Source organism: Chiloscyllium plagiosum, unplaced genomic scaffold, assembly GCF_037043375.1.
Source record: "Chiloscyllium plagiosum isolate Xiang-an unplaced genomic scaffold, Cpla_swu_hap1 HiC_scaffold_11, whole genome shotgun sequence".
Lineage (NCBI taxonomy): Eukaryota > Metazoa > Chordata > Chondrichthyes > Orectolobiformes > Hemiscylliidae > Chiloscyllium > Chiloscyllium plagiosum.
In genome coordinates, this window is record NW_028270149.1 from 85,580,522 (window position 1) to 85,598,300 (window position 17,779).

The window sequence follows — 17,779 nt, forward strand, 5'->3', positions numbered from 1 at the left end:
TAATGGAGAAGCCTGAGAATGTCAGAGGAGAGTCAAGGAATACTTCAAGCATGGATAGAAGGATTCATTTAGAGTCATAGTCATAGAGTCACAGAGATGTACAGCAGAGAAACAGACACTTCGGTCCAACTTGTCCATGCCAACCAGATATCCGAAATCAATCTTGTCCCATTTGCAGCATTTGGCCCATATCCTTCTGAACCCTTCCTATTTATAGAACCATCCAGATGACTTTTAAATATTGTAATTGTACCAGCCTCCAACATTTTCTCTGGCACCTCATTCCATACACATTCCACCATCTGCATGAAAAGTTGCCCAATCGGTCCCTTTTAAAACTTTCCCGTCTCGTCCTAAACCCATGACATTTAGTTTTGGACTCCCTCACCCTGTGGAACAGGCCATAATTATTTACCCTATCCATGCCCCTCGATTTTATAATCCTCATAGCCTCCGATGCTCCAAGGGAAATTGCCACACTCTTTTCAGGTTCTGCCCATAACTCAAACCCTCCAAAGCTGACGACATCCTTGTAAATCTTTTCTGAACATTTTCAAGTTTCACAGCATCTTTCCTGTAGCAGGGAGACCAGAATTGCATGCAATATTCCAAAAGTGGCCTAACCAATGTCCTGTCCAGCCACAATGTGACCTCCCAACACCTATACTCAATGCACTGACCAATAAAGACAAGCATGTTTTTTACTTGGTGGTGGTTGCAGTGGGAGGAGCAACAGTACGGACCAGAGGTTGCAGGGGGTGAGTGAAGCGGGGAGGGAGACGGTGAGGATTGGAGTCCCGACAGGAAGGTAGGAGTACAGTTAAAAACTTACCTTGTGTATAGGCAGAGCGCACATGGGAGTGGACATGGGATTGCTGGGTAAGTGAGGCTTTATATTTGGGCGGCTGCTTTACCCAAAACATGACTCGGGTAGTGTCTCCCACCTATCCTTCTCCTCTAACGAGAAAAAAGATTCTGTGTGCCAGATTGATAGGGTGACTAGTCTTTTATTCCCCCTTTCTTTTAGTTTTCAGTCGGCTCATTGGGAATTTAGAACAGTGGGAATGGAGGTTAGGGCAGTTCAATTATTCCTCCTGCAGAACGTGGGAAGTAAGGCTCACCACAAGTGTCCCTGCTGACTGCATCTGCAGAAAGTGCACCCAACTACAGCTCCCTGAAAACCACGTTAGGGAACTGGAGCTGGAACTGGATGAGCTTCGGATCATTCGGGAGGCAGGGGAGGTTATTGAGAGGAGTTACAGGGAGATAGTCACACCTCAGATACAAGAAGAAGGTAGATGGGTTACAGTCAGGGGACGGAAAGGGAACTGGCAAGCAATGCAGGTATCCCCAGTGTCCGGTCCACTCAACAACAAGTATACCCTTTTGGATACTGTTGGGGGGAGATCGATTTACCAGAGGTGAACAATGGGATACAGTTCTCTGGCACAGAGTCTGTCCATGTTGCGCAGAAGGGAAGGGGAAAGAACAGCAGACTATGGGGACTCCATAGTCAGGGGGACAGGTATAAGATTCTGTGAGAATGAGACAGACTCATGTTTGATTGAGATTCGTGTGGTGCTGGAAAAGCACAGCAGTTCAGGCAGCATCTGAGGAGCAGGAAAAGCCCTTCATCAGGAATAGAGGCAGAGTGTCTGAAGGGTGGAGAGATAAATGTTTGGTGTGTTGCCTCTGAGATGCCAGGCTTCACGATGTCTCTGATCTTGTTTATGGGATCCTTGAGAGGGTGGGGGACCAGCCCCACGTCATGGTCCACATAGACACCAACGATATAGGTAGGAAGAGAGATGGGGATTTAAGGCAGAAATTCAAGAAGCTAGGGTGTAAACTTAGAGGTGGGACAAACAGAGTTGTTGTCTTTGGTTTGTTGCCCATGCCATGTGCTAATGAGGCAAGAAATATGAAGAGAGGGGAGGAGAATAGTGGCTACAGGGATGATACAGGAGGGAGGGTTTTGGTTTCCTGGATAATTGGGGCTCATTCGGGGGTAGGTGGGACCTCTACAAACTGAATAGTCTTCATTTGAACCAGAGGGGTACCAATATCCTGGGGGGGACATTTGCTAATGCTCTTCGGGTGGGTTTAAACTAATTCAGCAGGGGGATGGGAACCTAAATTGTAATTCGAGTATTGAGGAGGCTGAGTAGTGAGGTCCGAAATAAGGTTTCAGGGTCAAAAGAGGGCACTGACAAGCAAAAGATTGGTTTGAAATGTGTTTGTTTCAACACCAGGAGCATCTGGAATAAGGTGGGTAAACTTGCAGCATGGGTCAGTCCCTGGGATTTTGATGTTGTGGCCATTTCAGAGACATGGATAGAGCAGGGACAGGAGTAGCTGTTGCAGGTTCCAGGATTTAAATGTTTCAGTAAGAACAGAGAAGATGGTAAAAGAGGTGGGGGTGTGACGTTGTTATTCAAGGACAAGAGGACAGCTGCGGAAAGGACGTTTGAGGACTCGTCAACTGAGGTAGTGTGGGCTGAGTTTAGAAACAGGAAAGGAGAGGTCATCCTGTTGGGAGTTTTCTATAGGCTTCCAAATAGTTCCAGAGATTTAGAGGAAAGGATAGCAAAGATGATTCCCGATAAGAGTGAGAGTGACAGGGTAATTGTTATGGGGGACTTCAACTTCCCAAATATTGACTGGGAATACTATAGTTCAATTACTTTAGATGGGTCAGTTTTTGTCCAATGTGTGTAGTATGATTTCCTGACACAGTATGTAGACAGGCCAACAAGAGGCGAGGCCACATTTGATTTGGTACTGGGTAATGAACCCGGCCGTGTGTCAGATTTGGAGGGAGGTGAGCACATTGCTGATAGTGACCACAATTCGGTTATGTTTACTTCAGTGATGGAAAGGGATAGGTCTACACTGGGGGGCAAGATCTACCCCTGGGGGAAAGGCAATTACGGTGCGATGAGACAAGACTTAGGATAGAGTCATCGAGTCATAGAGATGGAAACAGACCCTTCGGACAAACCCGTCTATGCCGACCAGATATCCCAACTCAATCTAGTCCCACGTGCCAGCACCCGCACCATATCCCTCCAAACCCTTCCTATTCATATACCCATCCAAATGCCTCTTAAATGTTGCAATTGTACCCGCCTCCACCACATCCCCTGGCAGCTCATTCCATATACGTACCACCCTCTGCGTGAAAAAGTTGCCCCTTAGGTCTCTTTTATATCTTTCCCCTCTCACCCTAAACCTATGCCCTCTAGTTCTGCACTTTGTCTATTTATCCTATCCATGCCCCTCATAATTTTGTAAACCTCTATAAGGTCACCTACGATGTTCCAGGGAAAACAGCCCCAGCCTGTTCAGCCTCTCCCTGTAGCTGAAATCCTCCAACCCTTGGCAACATCCTTGTAAATCTTTTCTGAACCCTTTCAAGTTTCACAACATCTTTCCAATAGGAAGGAGACCAGAATTGCATGCAATATTCCAACAGTGGCCTAACCAATGTCCTGTACAGCCACAACATGACCTCCCAACTCCTGTACTCAATACTCTGACCAATAAAGGAAAGCATACAAATGCCTTCTTCACTATCCTGTCTACCTGCGACTCCACATTCAAGGAGCTATGAACCTGCACTCCAAGGTCTCTTTGTTCAGCAACACTTCCTTAGATCATTAAGTGTGTAAGTCCTGCTAAGATTTGCTTTCCCAAAATGCAGCGCCTCGCATTTACCTGAATTAAACTCCATCTGCCACTTCTCAGTCCATTGGCCCATCTGGTCCAGATCCTGTTGTAATCCTGTCCACTACACCTCCAATTTTGGTGTCATCTGCAAACTTACTAACTGTACCTCTTATGCTCGCATCCAAATCATTTATGTAAATGACAAAACGTAGAGGGCCCAGCACCGATCCTTATGGCACTCCACTGGTCACAGGACTCCAGGCTGAAAAACAGCTCTCCACCACCACTCTCTGTCTTCTACCTCTGAGCCAGTTCTGTATCCAAATGGCTAGTTCTCCCTGTATTCCATGAGATCTAACCTTGCTAATCAGTCTCCCATGGGGAACCTTGTTGAATGCCTTACTGAAGTCCATATATATCACATCTATTGCTCTAGCCTCATCAATCTTCTTTGTTACTTCTTCAAAAAACTCAACCAAGTTTGTGAGATTTGATTTCCCACGCACAAAGCCATGTTGACTATCCGGAATCAGTCCTTGCCTTTTCAATAAGGAAACTGCAGGGGATGGGCACAATAGAAATATCGAGCTTATTCAAGGAACAGCTACTGTGTGTCCTTGATAAGTATGTACCTGTCAGACAGGGAGGAAGTTGTCAAGAAGTTGAATCTCTTGTCAAGAGGGAGAAGAAGGCTTATGTTAGGATGAGATGTGAAGGCTCAGTTAGGGCAATTGAGAGTTACAAGTTAGCCAGGAAAGACCTAAAGAGAGAGCTTAGACAAGCGAGGAGGGGACATGAGAAGTTGTTGGCAGATAGGATCAGGGAAAATCCTAGACCTTTCTGTGGGTACATAAGGGACAAAAGAATGACTCGAGTAAGATTAAGGCCAATCAATGAGAGTAGTGGGAAATTTTTCATGGCGTCAGAGGAGATAGGGAATGCGCTAAATGAATATTTTTCATTAGTATTCACATTGGAAAAAGACAATATTGTCAAGGAGAATACTGAGAAACAGGCTACTAGACTAGATGGGATTGAGGTCCACAAGGAGGAGGTGTTAGCAATTCTGGAAAGTGTGAAAATAGATAAATCCCCTGAGCCAGATGGGATTTAACCTAGGATTCTCTGGGAAGCCAGGGAAGAGATTACCAAACCTTTGGCTTTGATCTTTATGTCATCATTGTCTACAGGAATAGTGCCAGAAGACTGGAGGATAGCAAATGTTCCCTTGTTCAAGAAGGGGAGTAGAGACAACCCTGGTAATTATAGACCAGTGAGTCTTACTTCGGTTGTTCATAAAGTGTTGGAAAAGGTTTTAAGAGATTGGATTTATTCTCATCTCGATATGAATAAATTGATTAGGAATAGTTAAGACGGTTTTGTGAAGGGTAGGTTATGCCTCACAAACCTTATTGAGTTCTTTGAGAAGGTGACCAAACAGATGGAGGAGGGCGAAGCCAATATGTGGTGTATATGGATTTCAGTAAGGTGTTTGATAAGGTTCCCCATGGTAGGCTACTGCATAAAAGACAGAGGCATGGGATTGTGGGCGATTTAGCGGGAACAGGCAGAAGATTCAAAAGTTTGAAAACATTTACCAACAGATTCAAGAACAGCTTCTTCCCTGGTATTATCAGACTCTCAAATATTCAAGTTGATCTCTCTCTGCACTTTCTCTGTTGCTGTAACACTATATTCTGCTGTCTGTTCTATTATCCTGATGTACTAATGTATGGTATGCTCTACCTGGCTAGCACCTGGGTGCACAATGGCTCAATGGTTATTACTGCTGCCTCACAGTGCCAGGGACCTAGGTTTGATCCCAGCGTTGGGCGACGGTCTGTGTGGAGTTTGCATCTTCTTCCTGTGTCTGTATGGGTTTCTATCGGGTGCTCTGGTTCCCTCCCACAATCCAAAGGATGTACAGGTCAGGTGAATTGGCCATGCTAAATTGCCCCTAGTGTTAGGTGCATGAGTCACGGGGAAATGAGTCTGGGTGGGTTACTCTTCAGGGGGTCAGTGTGGGCTTGTTGGGCTGAAGGGCCTGTCTCCACGCTGTAGGAATCTAATCTAATACTTATCTCCAAACAAATGACAGGAGTAAATCCAATTATACTGGAGTAGAGAGAAAAACAAACCTCACTAGCACCACAAGAAATCTGGGCTGAGAAGTGAAATGATTTATTGGAATTTGCCGAGAGATCGCATGTCATTGCTATGACATTTGGCCCTGCGGAGAGATTTTTTTTAAGGAGATTGGGAGCCACAACAAAAAAAAGCATCAGAAAACATTCATTACTGCAGGAAGGAGCAGGGACTCCTTAACTACTGCAAAATAATTCTAACGTCAAAATGATGAAAACTTAAAAAAAACAGAAAGGGAAGGCATCCAAATCTCACAGCAACTAAGTTTTAATCCGAGAGATGGATCAAGATAAATATAAAATTGGACATTTTGGGGACTGTTTTCAAGATATAGACCAGTTCACAATTGGATATCCAGTCAGACCAGAACAAACAATACACTTTCTGTCATTGGAAATGTTATTGTTGATTTAACTGTTCACAAGGAGTTCGTGAAAACTAAGGAATCAGATTAACTGAAAATTTTAACAGCTTTTGCCTCTACTTGGAAGTAAATATTAAAGACTATAATGTCTCCAGTTAAGAAGGAATGTTGTCTGTAAATTCACATCAATATTTTTGTAACAGTTCTGTATCACAATTTAACACAATGCTCCGAAAGATAAAATGGATAGTCAAACAAATATTTCAATAAGATCATACTCACAGTCTCAGTCTAATTCCATAATAAATTGATGTATCTTTATCTCAACTGCAGAGTGATAAAGAAGACATTTGACAGGAGATGTGGCTTCATTGGTTAGTGCATTGAGTATAGGAGTTGGGGCATCATGTTGTGGCTGAATTGGACATTGGTGAGGCCATTTTTAGAATAAAGCATACAATTCTGGTTACCCTACTATAGGAAGCATGTTGTCCAACTTGAAAGGATGCAGAAATGATTTAGAATGATGTTGTTGTAACTGGAAGGTTTGAGCGATAAGGAGAAGTTGAATAGGCTGAGGTTTTCCCCCCGGAATGTTAGAGGCTGAGGGATGATCTTTTCAACATTTATAAAATCATGAAGGGCATGGATAGACAAATAGATACAGTTTTTTTTCTGAGGAAGGTAAGGCTAAAACAAGAGGGCATAGTTTTAAAGTGAGAGGGAAAGATTTAAAAGAGACGAGAGGGGCAGCTTTTTCATGCAGAGGGTGGTGCATGTATGAAGGAAGCTGCCAGAGGAAGTGGTGGAGGCAGATACAATCACAACATTTAAAAGGCATCTGGACAGGTACATGAATAGGAAGGGTTTACAGGGATATGAGCCAAATGTTGGCAAATGGGACTAAATCAATCTAGGATATCTGGTTGGCATGGACAAGTTGGACATAAGGGTCTGTTTCTATGTTATACATTTCAATGACTCAATGAGACTGTCAGTTCATGAAAAAAACACATTTTACAATTTATACTTTCTGTTTATTTTAAAATGGACTTTCCTGAATTGAAAATAGCTGCTACTTGTCAGATAATTTGCAAGTTTCCTACCAGTTCTAGAAACTTCCACCAGTATCATTACAAAAGATAAAGCTAAACCACCATCAGTTTGGAAACTCACAACTTTCATTGTGTGGATGTTGCATTCATAGAAGAGTAGATACTCCATCTCCCCAGTTAGATTTGGTAACAAAAAGGAGCTATTAATCTTCATTACACCTGAAAATGCCCTAATGGTCCATCATCTCACTCAACCAATCAACAGTAGCTACTAACCAGGTCACAAAAATTAACTTGTGCATTTGAAACTGACTCATCACGCCTCAGAACCAAAATTCCTCTTGATCCTGAAAATTTGAATTGTCAATTCTGGAGTCGGCTTGTCTTATTTTGGTCAAACCAAGTCTGCAGTTAATGCCCATTCTTCTAAGTATCTGATTTATGGGTAATTCTACAGCCAGATACCAGGCATAACTTAGGTCTTAATCACCACAAAATCTAATTCCCTGGGATTTTTCTGTTAGAACCTGAAAAGCTCATCAAATCCCATATTACTACACCACAATCATGATTAAAAGGACTTCTGCAATGTCTGCTTATAATCAACTAAATATGCTGCCATCTGAGCTACATCAGAAATGTACCCTCACTGGACTTTAACTTTCTGAATTCAGACAAAGCAAGTGAATGTCCATGTTTTTGGATTTTAAGTTATTAATGTTAACAAATTATTTCACTGCCTTTTGTTTCTTCCTTGTATGCTTGAGCATGTGCAAGTGTTGCAAAACCCACTCCCTGATGTGAACGGATGATTAAATCGTACATTTAATTTAATCCTAAAGAGAGACTTTGGAAATTGGACTCCACAAACAAAGGACTTGAAGAAAACATTCAACAACCTGTTTGAAAATTAATGAAGAAAGATATAAAACACATCCACTTACACTCTGAAGATGAGAGCAAATAAAATTATATAATTTAAGCCATTTCACTCATGTCTGTAACAACAGTCATGAATGATTTCTGTTATGGACAGAGGCACTCATGTAAGTTGTTCATAGATGACAGTAATGTGTTAAATGTTTGAACATTTAATGTAACCATCTCTTGAGAACTCCACAGTTGGACCAAAGGAATGGTAGACTCTAATCCACCCAAACACAAAACTGGGGTTGTGCTTGTACAGTTGAACTCAGAGGGGTCGTAAAGGCAGAGGTTCCATTATGTCTGGAAATATCTACTTGTAAAAGGTTTGAATTTTTTTAAAACATTGATACAATGAAAGAGGAGTGGCCAGTTCTTCCAGTCCAGGGTTTGGTTTGATTTTAGCAAGCTGTTTTGTTTGTAGCTGCTGGTCAAGTTTTAGCTGGGAGCCCAGAGAAGCTGTTGGGGACCCAAAGAAGCAGATCCATGCTGGTCTTCTCTCTCTCTCTCTCTCTCTCTCTGTCGGTCTCTCTCTTTCTCTCTCTCTCTGACATCTCCCCTGCAAGAACCTGTGTTTGATTTTATTTTTTCTTGCCAAGGAGGTGTTTATGGGGATGTTGCAAAAATGCCTGCTGACATTTGGTCCATTCTGGGTTTTCATTGGCACCAATGCTGTTAATCTTTAGTTTAGGTTCCATCTGTCTATTGTAAGCATCGCTAACATTCCCATATAATTTCTATCCACTGTTTAGGTTTTGGATTGGTTTTTATTGCCTATCCAGAAGCTCTTGCCCAGTTGCCATGGGCACCTTTATGGTCCATTTTATTTTTCTTCATGCTGCTCACTCTGGGACTGGACTCTCAGTTTGCAGACTTAGGTAAGAGCGACATTACTTCACTGAACTAATCATTTTCTGCTTCTATAGAAGAACGTTATCTGAATCATTATGTTTATATTGTTGAAGTAGAAGTTATTATTGGTGATATTAGTGGATGAATGAGTCATTCTTTTTCTTGTTCTCAATAGGGCATCAATGTATTTCAGTTAAATAGGTTCACATCAGCATTAAGGAAAAATACAAAGAAATGTGGATGCAGGAGATATGAAACAAAAACAGGAATTACTGGAGAAACTCATCAGGTCTGGCAGCATCTGTGGAGGGAAAGCTGATTGAGCATTTTGCATCCAGTTCTGAGAAGGATCACCAGACCTGAGACATTAACTTTGCCTTCTCTGCACAGGTGTTGTCAGATCTACTGGGTTTCTCCAGCAATTTCTGTTTTTGTTTCACAGCTGCATTAAGGGAATGTCCTGCAAAATGCCCTATTGGTACTAATGATATAGGCAGGCAGAGTGACAAGTTCCTGGAAAGGGAGTCAAGCAGTTAGGTAATAAATGGCAAAGCAGGGCCTCTAAGGTTGTAATGTCAGGATTTCTCCCTCTGCCACAAGGAGAGGGAGGGCTAGACAAGGAAGGTAACATAGTTGAATGCATGGCTGAAGAGCTGGTGTAGAAGGGCCTGCATGGTATAGTCTTCAGAGGGTCAGTGTGGACTTATTTAGTCATAGGACCTGTCTCCATACTGTAGACTGTCTAAAAAAGGAAGGGGCACCAATATCCTGGTAGCGAAGATAAAGTCACATGGGATCCATTGTGAGCTAGTATGATGGATACAAGATTGACTTAGTCATTGGAGAAAGGGAATAGTAGCAGTCGGGTATTTTTCTGACTGGAGATTTGTGACCAGTTATATTCCACAGGGACTCCTGTTATTTGTAATCTATATAAAAGATTTGGAGCAGAATTTAGGTGGCCTGATTAGTATGTTTGCAGACAACACAATGACTGGAGAGCTGTGGATAATGAAGGACAGTCAGAGAATGCAGCAGGATATGGATAGGCTGGATACTTGGGCAGAGGAATGGCAGATGGAATTTAATCTGGACAAATGTGAGTTGAGGCATTTTGAATGGAAAAAGTGAGGTCTGCAGATGCTGGAGATCAGAGCTGGAAATGTGTTGCTGGAAAAGCGCAGCAGGTCAGACAGCATCCAGGGAACAGGAGAATCGACGTTTCGGGCATAAGCCCTTCTTCAGGAATGGGGAAAGTTTGTCCAGCAGGCTAAGATAAAAGGTAGGGAGGAGGGACTTGGGGGAGGGGCGTCGGAAATGTGATAGGTGGAAAGAGGTCAAGGTGAGGATGATAGGTCAGACTGGGGTGGGGGCGGAGAGGTCGGGAAGAAGATCTCAGGTTAGGAAGGCGGTGCTGAATTTGATGGATTTGACTGAGACAGGGTGGGGGGAGGGGAAATGAGGAAACTGGTGAAATCCGAGTTCATCCCTTGTGGCTGGAGGGTTCCTAGCCGGAAGATTTTGAATGGTCTAATGAAGGAAGGAGGGATAGAGTAAATGGCAGAACCCTTAGAAGCATTAATATTCAGACCGATCCAGGCAATCAGGTCTATAGTTCTATGAAAGTGATAACACAAACGGATAAGATGGTCATGACGGCATACAACATGCTTACCTTCATTGGCTTTGGCACAGAGTATAAAAACTGGCAAGTCATGTTGCAGCTTTGTGGAACATTAGTTAGGCCACATTTGGAATTTTGGAAGCAGTTCTGGTCACCACATGACTGAAAGAATATGGAATCTTTGGAGAGGGTATGGAAATGTTTTACCAGGCTGTTGCTTGGTTTGGAGAGTGTTAGCTGTGAAGATAGTTTGGACAAACTTGGTTTGTGTCCAGTTGATCATCACAGGCTACGGAGCAACCTGATAGAAGTTCACAAAAGTATGAGAGGCATGGACAGAATGGATAATCAAACTCTTCTTCACAGGAATGTCAATTACTAGGGGACATAGGTTTCGGGGAAAAGGGGGCTAGTTTAAAGGAGATATGAGAATTAAGTTTAAGAGGCAGGGAATAGGGGGATACAGACTGTGTAGAGATAAAACGTTTTTAATGTAGAAAGGTGTCATGTGTTGGCATAGTATTGGAGGGCTGAATGGCCTGTTCCTGTGCTGTGCTGTCCTTTGTTCCTTGTTACTTCAACATCTGGAGATCTCATAAAGGATTTCTGTTGATTTTTATTACAATAATTTTCAATCTCACTTTGTTCAGGTCACTCTTTCTTCCCTGTTCTTTGATCAGAGTAGCTCATATTTTTTCAGTTTGTTCTGAGGCACTGTAACCATCTGAGGATAACCACTATGTAATTTGAGGTAGATCTTGAAAATGTTCCCCAGTGTTGGGCAGAGTAACAGGAACGGGATGAGATAAAATGCATTGAGGAATGATGACACTCTCCTGTTACTGCACTGATCCAGAGACACAAAGTCAAATTTCACCTCAGCAGCAAAAGAATTTGAATTAAATCAATCAAATAAAGTTGGAAGGAAAATTAAATATTAGGAATGGTGATAATGAAACTAATAACTTGTTGAAAAAAGCCATCTAGTATGTAATGTCCGTTATGGAAGGAATTTCTCACTGAAGTCTGACAAGAACCTCTAGGTCCACTTTCCTGATGAAGGGCTTTTGCCCGAAACATCGATTTTGCCTGTCCTCGGATGCTGCCTGAATTGCTGTGCTCTTCCAGCACCACTGATCCAGAATCTGGTTTCCAGCATCTGCAGTCATTGTTTTTACCACTTTCCAAAATGACCAACAACCATTCAGCTCCTCAGAGACTAAAACAATCTGTGTTTGCATGCAGCAAAACCTGGACAAAATACAGAGTACCTCATATTTATACATTTACACCAGACAAGTACCAGACTGTGACTAATACTAATAAAAGGAATTTAACCAGCTCTCCTTGAAATTCGATCTTTGCTGCTTCCCCACGATCCCTTATCCTGGGGATTATCAACCACCAGAAACTGAACTGGTCCAGCCACATCAATACTGTCGTTAAAAAGAGCAGGTGGGAGTCTGGGAATTCCCAAAGGTCTGTCCGTATCAGCAAGGTACAGGTCAGCAATGTAACAGAAAAACTTCCCCAATGCCTGGTTGAGTATGTTTCTCAGGGGATGTAGACACTAATTAAAACTGTTTGGAGTCATAGCTACCAGATCACCAATTCTTCCACAGGATGGTCTCTGATTGCTGCTGTCCCACTGAAGATTAACTGTCTCCAGTTGGGGCTAGGTAAAGGTGGTCGGTAATTGTGTTCAGCCTGTCACCAGGATGCAACGTCTGTCTGGATGGTGTATAAATGGGGAAGACAGTGTTGTAATGGTATTGCCACTGGCCTGTTAATCCAGAGGACCAGACTAATGCCCTGTGAGCGTTGGTTTGAATTGTAATTAATATAAAGTTAATCATCGGTGCTGCTGGCCATGAGACTACCATTTATTGTAAAAATCCACCTGCTTTACTCATGTCAGTCAGGGAAGGAAATCAGATCCACATTCCCAATCCATAGTAATGTCTGAACAAGCCAATCTGTTCAAGGGCAATTAGGGATGGGCAACAAATACTGACCAAACCAGCAATAACCACATCCAGTGAAATAATAGAAAAATGTAGCAAACACTTTCTCAGGGGACACAGGACATTGGGGAGCCCATCCTTCGAGTACAACATACAACTTCAGCTTTCTTGCTTCAGGAAGTGGGTAATTGCATTGGAGCCAGTTAAAAGGAGAGTCACTGGGCTGTTTGACTCCCCGGGGAAGAATGAATTACTTTATGAGGAAAGGTTAGTGCTGTACTCATTGAGTTTTGTAAAATGGGAGGTGATCCTATTGAAATATGTAACTCTCTGTGAGGATTGAAAGTTATGAGCTGAGTGAATGTGAAGTGGTCTAGACTGAGCATTGCAGTTCAAGAAAATGTCTCCATTTGAGGCACAGATGAGGAGCAATAGTTTCTGTTAGATGTCATTACGTCTTTGGAATTCTCCACCACAGAAACAGTGGGAGTTGGGCCATTGAATATATTCAAGACTGACTGTTGATTAATAAGGGAGTTAAGGATTCTGGGGGACTGGCAGGAAAGTGGAGGTAAGACCACAATCAGATCAGAAACTATCTTATTGAACAGCAGAGCAGGCTTGAGGGGCTGAATAACCAATTCTTCCTCCTGTTTCTTATGATCTTATGTTTCCTACAGCATGGAACCCTTCCAGTGTTGGAAAGATTGCAGCAGCATCTCTTGTCAGGCCCGAGGTTGTCATGGAAACGGCACTCACTGTTGCCGGGCAAGAAGCAGTTTCTGTTGTTCACCCAATTCCAGCAAAATCACCTGGAGGCAGAATGTACTGGGCCTGTGACCTGACTGTGACCTTTTGAATTTGTCTTCTGTTCTTTTCTCCATTCCTCTCTCCACACATATCGTTGGATTCCGCCTGGGATAGAAGAATTTGTCCTGATCTGTCCCTCTGGTCTGCAGAGCTTCAGTCTCTCCAGTGTTGGGTATCTCTGGGACTGTGTAAATTATTCATGAATTTCTAACCTCATTGAAATTTTGTTTTTTTCTCTCTCAGAAACAATTATAACAGCACTACTTGACCTGTTCCCCAAGTTTCTTCGAACAAAACGCCTTTATTTGACAATTGGTATTTGTTTGATATCTTATTTCCCTGCCCTTCTTTGTGTGACACAGGTATGTTTTTTTTAATCATTTGCTCTGTTTCCGGACATAGTTCAGGCCAAAACTAATAAATGTACTGATAGTACCTTTGTTGAGAATACTGTGACTTGTAACGTTGATTCAATCACAAGGTGTTGGTAGACAATTCGGTGCATTACTGAGGGAGCAATGCACTGTCCGAACTGGAGGCTGTTCTGGCCTGAGGGAGCTACAACAGGATGGGAATGTGGACAAGACCGTTCAATTAGAAACTGGAAATATATTCCTAAAACCAGCACGCCCAGACGAAACAGCAATATATGATCAGGGAGGTTTCAAAAAAATAATAAGCATCACAAGTAACTTAAGGATGAACAGAAAATGTGAACACCTTGCAGAATGACTGTATCCAAGTGTTCGCAAGCGGAACTAATGACAACAGACCCTCTCCAAACAAAGATGTACAAATAAACTCAAGGAACTGTTAATAAATTCATCATAACTGAGAGTCACAGACAGTCTCAATGAGCTTAAATCATACAGATTCTAAATGTCAGGTGGTGTTTCTAAGTGCACTTAGAGAGACGTAGGAGGATAAGTAAGAGGCAGAGGAAGTGAGCACGGTGGAGCCGATGAACTCTGCAGTAGTCAAACATAATTCATGAACAATGATAAAATGGCTGAGAAAGAAACCAAATCTGACTTTATCGAGTTACAGTTAAATCTCTGAATTTGAGGCGACATCGTCAGTGGTATGAGTGGTGCTACTGAGAGATGGTTCATTGTAAAACCTTGTGTTAGAACTTGCCTTGTTTTTGTTGGAAGAGAGTGTTCAGTGTGAGGTACAGACTTACTGGTCTGTAGTTCCCTTGTTTATCACTAACACTCTTCTTGTGAAAATGAACCACATGAACTGCCTTCTAGTCCTCTAGTACCTTCCCTGTTACCAGAGAGGAATTTGGTGCTGTATCCCTTAAATTTGTTTCCTCATCTCTCACTGCAACCTTGAGAACAATTGTAGTTCAGGACAGGGTATCGCTTGGACCTTGCAGACTCACTCAATGTTGTTCAGGTTGGGTTTCTCTCAGACCATGCAGACTCACTTGATATTGGTCGAATTAAAACCCTGTGGGCTCACTGGACTGTTCAGGGTGTTTCTCGGACCCTGCAGGCTCTCTCTCTCTCCCTTGCTCTCTCCCCTTTGCTCTCTCCCTGCCTACAGTCCGAGGACAAGCTGCTCTGCTCTCTGCCATGTCCCTCAGCTGGAGACTGGGGTCAGGTCAAGCCCTGCCAGGGCCGGTCTCTTCTACTTTCCTGGCTGCTTTCTTGAATCTTTCGAGTACCTGACCAATCAGGGGCATGGAGTTATTGGTTTGAATCACCTTGACATGGCTTTCCAAAGCTTGTTAACAATTAACCTTTTGCCGTGTCTGCTCTGGAGCCTGGATGTCTGGTTTTTTTTAACCAGAACATGCACCTGGTTTTATGTTTTACTGTCACTTTAAGAGATTATTTTGTCCTCTCCTTTTGAAAAGAGGTTGTAAGGCAGAGATGCCGAGCTGTCTCTGTGAAAGTAACCATTTAATGAGGCCTTGGAGTTATTTTTAAAGTTGGACCAATGGAAGGAGCCTGGGTATAGCCAGATCTCACAGACCAGGTTCTCGAGTTTTTCTTTAGCTTTTAGGATTAATTTTTAGTTTTAGCTTTAGGCAGAAGTCTTTGGGGCCTTAAAAGCGTTGGAACTTTCAGTCAGAGTCTCCCAGCTGCTACGTTCTGTGCAGTTTCTCTGGATGTTATTTTCCCTCCTGAATTGGGGAAGTACATGTGAGAATCTATGGTCTGACAGGAAGTGGACTGAGAGTGGGGCTGACAGTAAAGCAAGGCTGTTCCACACACACAGGCATCAAGTGATTGGAACTGATGGATCATCAGGATGTACTCTCCTAATTCTCAGACAGTGACCTCTTGCAGAAAGAAGAGGGACCATGCTGGCTTTGGGCTTCACGGGAGACACAGAGTGACCTCCGAAAGGCAATCACTGAAGGGATAATGGGGGCGTTAGGGGTGATCTTTCAGGAATCACTGGAGTCAGGGATGGTCCCAGAGGACTGGAAAATCACTAATGTGACCCCTCCAGACCCACCCCTCTCCCATTTATCTCTCAGCACCCCCAGCCCACAAACCTCATTCCTGATGAAAGGCTTATGCCCAAAATGTGGATTCTCCCGCTCCTTGAATACTGCCTGATCTGCTGTGTTTTTCCAGCATCTCCCTGTTTAAAAATGGAGTAAGGCAAAAGACGGAAGAGTACAGGCCAACTAACCTCAACTTGATCATGGAATTATTGTCCTGATTGAACAGCGGAGGCAAACGTTTATGAAAACATTTTGGAATGGCATTGTAAGGGTTGCAAAGGAGATTCACCAGGACATTGTCTGTAATGGGGTATTACTGCTATGAAGAGAGGTTGGAGAGGCTCAGGTATGTTTCTTTGGAGCAGAGAAGGTTGAATAGTGGGACCTGATAGCAGTGTCTAAGATAATGAGGGGCAGGCACAGTGTGAGTAGAAAGCCGCTGTTCACCTTAGTTGAAGGATTAACAACAAAGAGACATAATTTTACAGTGAACGGCAAGAGCTTTTTCACTCAGAGTATGGTAGGGATCTGGAATGTGCTGCCCAGGGTTGTGGTGGAGTGTGTAATTGAGGCAGGAAATCTCACAACCTTTAAAAAGTACTTGGATGAGCACTTGAAATGTTACCATTCAAAGCTCTGAGGCTAGTGTGGGAATGTGGGACTCGTGTGGGAGTTTTGACAGTACAGATTTGATGGGCAGAATGACCTCTTCCGTACTGTATGAATCTCTGATTCTACAGTGAGACCCTGCAACATTAGGATGTTAGTAAACGATTATCAGCTAAATAAAGATAGACTAAACAGCCTTGTCATTCACAAAAATGTTATAATCTCGACATTGATTGATGCAGTTGCTCATATCATACACGGAAATATATTTAAATTGGACAAGAAATGACAGAAATAATTTAATAAAGGTAAATGTAACGTTGTGAGAGTCAGCAGATGGAAGGTAGATGTGAAATATACTTTAAAGGGGGCTATGGTAGATTGAGGTCATGGGAGGGGAGAGAGATCATGGGAGTTTGAAGCTGTTTTGTGCATTTCATTACATTAAATTTCTCTCTGAATGTTAGCTGTTGCTGTTTTGATGAATGTGTTATCAATACTATTAGCATCATGGAACAGAGACTATTACAGTTCCGGCCCTTCATCCCTCGATGTTGTGCTGACCTGTGAAATCAATCTGAAGACCATCTAACCGACACTGTTCCATTTTCATCCATATGTCAAATCCATTTAAATTCCCTTAAAGTTGGCTAGTCTACTGCTGTTGCAGGCAGTGCGCTCCACACCCCTACTACTCTCAGAGTAAAGAAACTCTGTCCTATTTTGATCACTCCTCAATTTAAAGCTCTGTCTCCTCATGCCAGCCATCACCATCCAAGGAAAAAGGCTCTCACTGTGCACCCTATCTAATTCTCTGATTGTCTTCGATGTCTCAATTAAGTCACCTCTCAGCATCCTTCTCTCTAACGAAACAGCCTCAAGTCCCTTGGCCTTTCCTCATAAGACCTTCCCTCCATACCAGGCAATATCCTAGTAAATCTCCACCACACCCTTTCCAAAGCTTCCACATCCTTCCTACAATGCGGTGACCAGAACTGTATGCAATACTCCAAGTGCGGCTGCACCAGAGATTTGTACAGCATAATGTTACCAGGCAGTTAAAAATGTGTGAGAAACAAAGCTCACTCACTTCAATAATTTCAGTCCGAGACAAGATCTGAATCAGTAGTATCATTTATTTTACCCTTGCAAGAGGGTGTGATGTCCACTGTCTACAAGGCAGGGACATACACACACACACTGAATTCAACTAATACACGATACTTATGTAATTTGGTTCCTTTTTTTTATCCCATTGCTCCTCCCCATTTACATCTTCCACTTCTCTGAGACCGGCAC

The 17,779-nt window shown here is 42.8% G+C and overlaps 1 protein-coding gene across 1 annotated transcript in view; it reads left to right on the top strand.

The window, feature by feature from the left end:
- LOC122557534 (sodium- and chloride-dependent neutral and basic amino acid transporter B(0+)-like) overlaps window positions 1-17,779 on the top strand; it is a 61,780-nt gene that overhangs the window by 26,016 nt on the left and 17,985 nt on the right. The window contains exons 9-10 of the mRNA XM_087992267.1: window positions 8,910-9,035; window positions 13,651-13,769. Of these exons, the coding sequence (XP_087848393.1) occupies window positions 8,910-9,035; window positions 13,651-13,769 (245 nt within the window). The remainder of the gene's footprint in view (window positions 1-8,909; window positions 9,036-13,650; window positions 13,770-17,779) is intronic.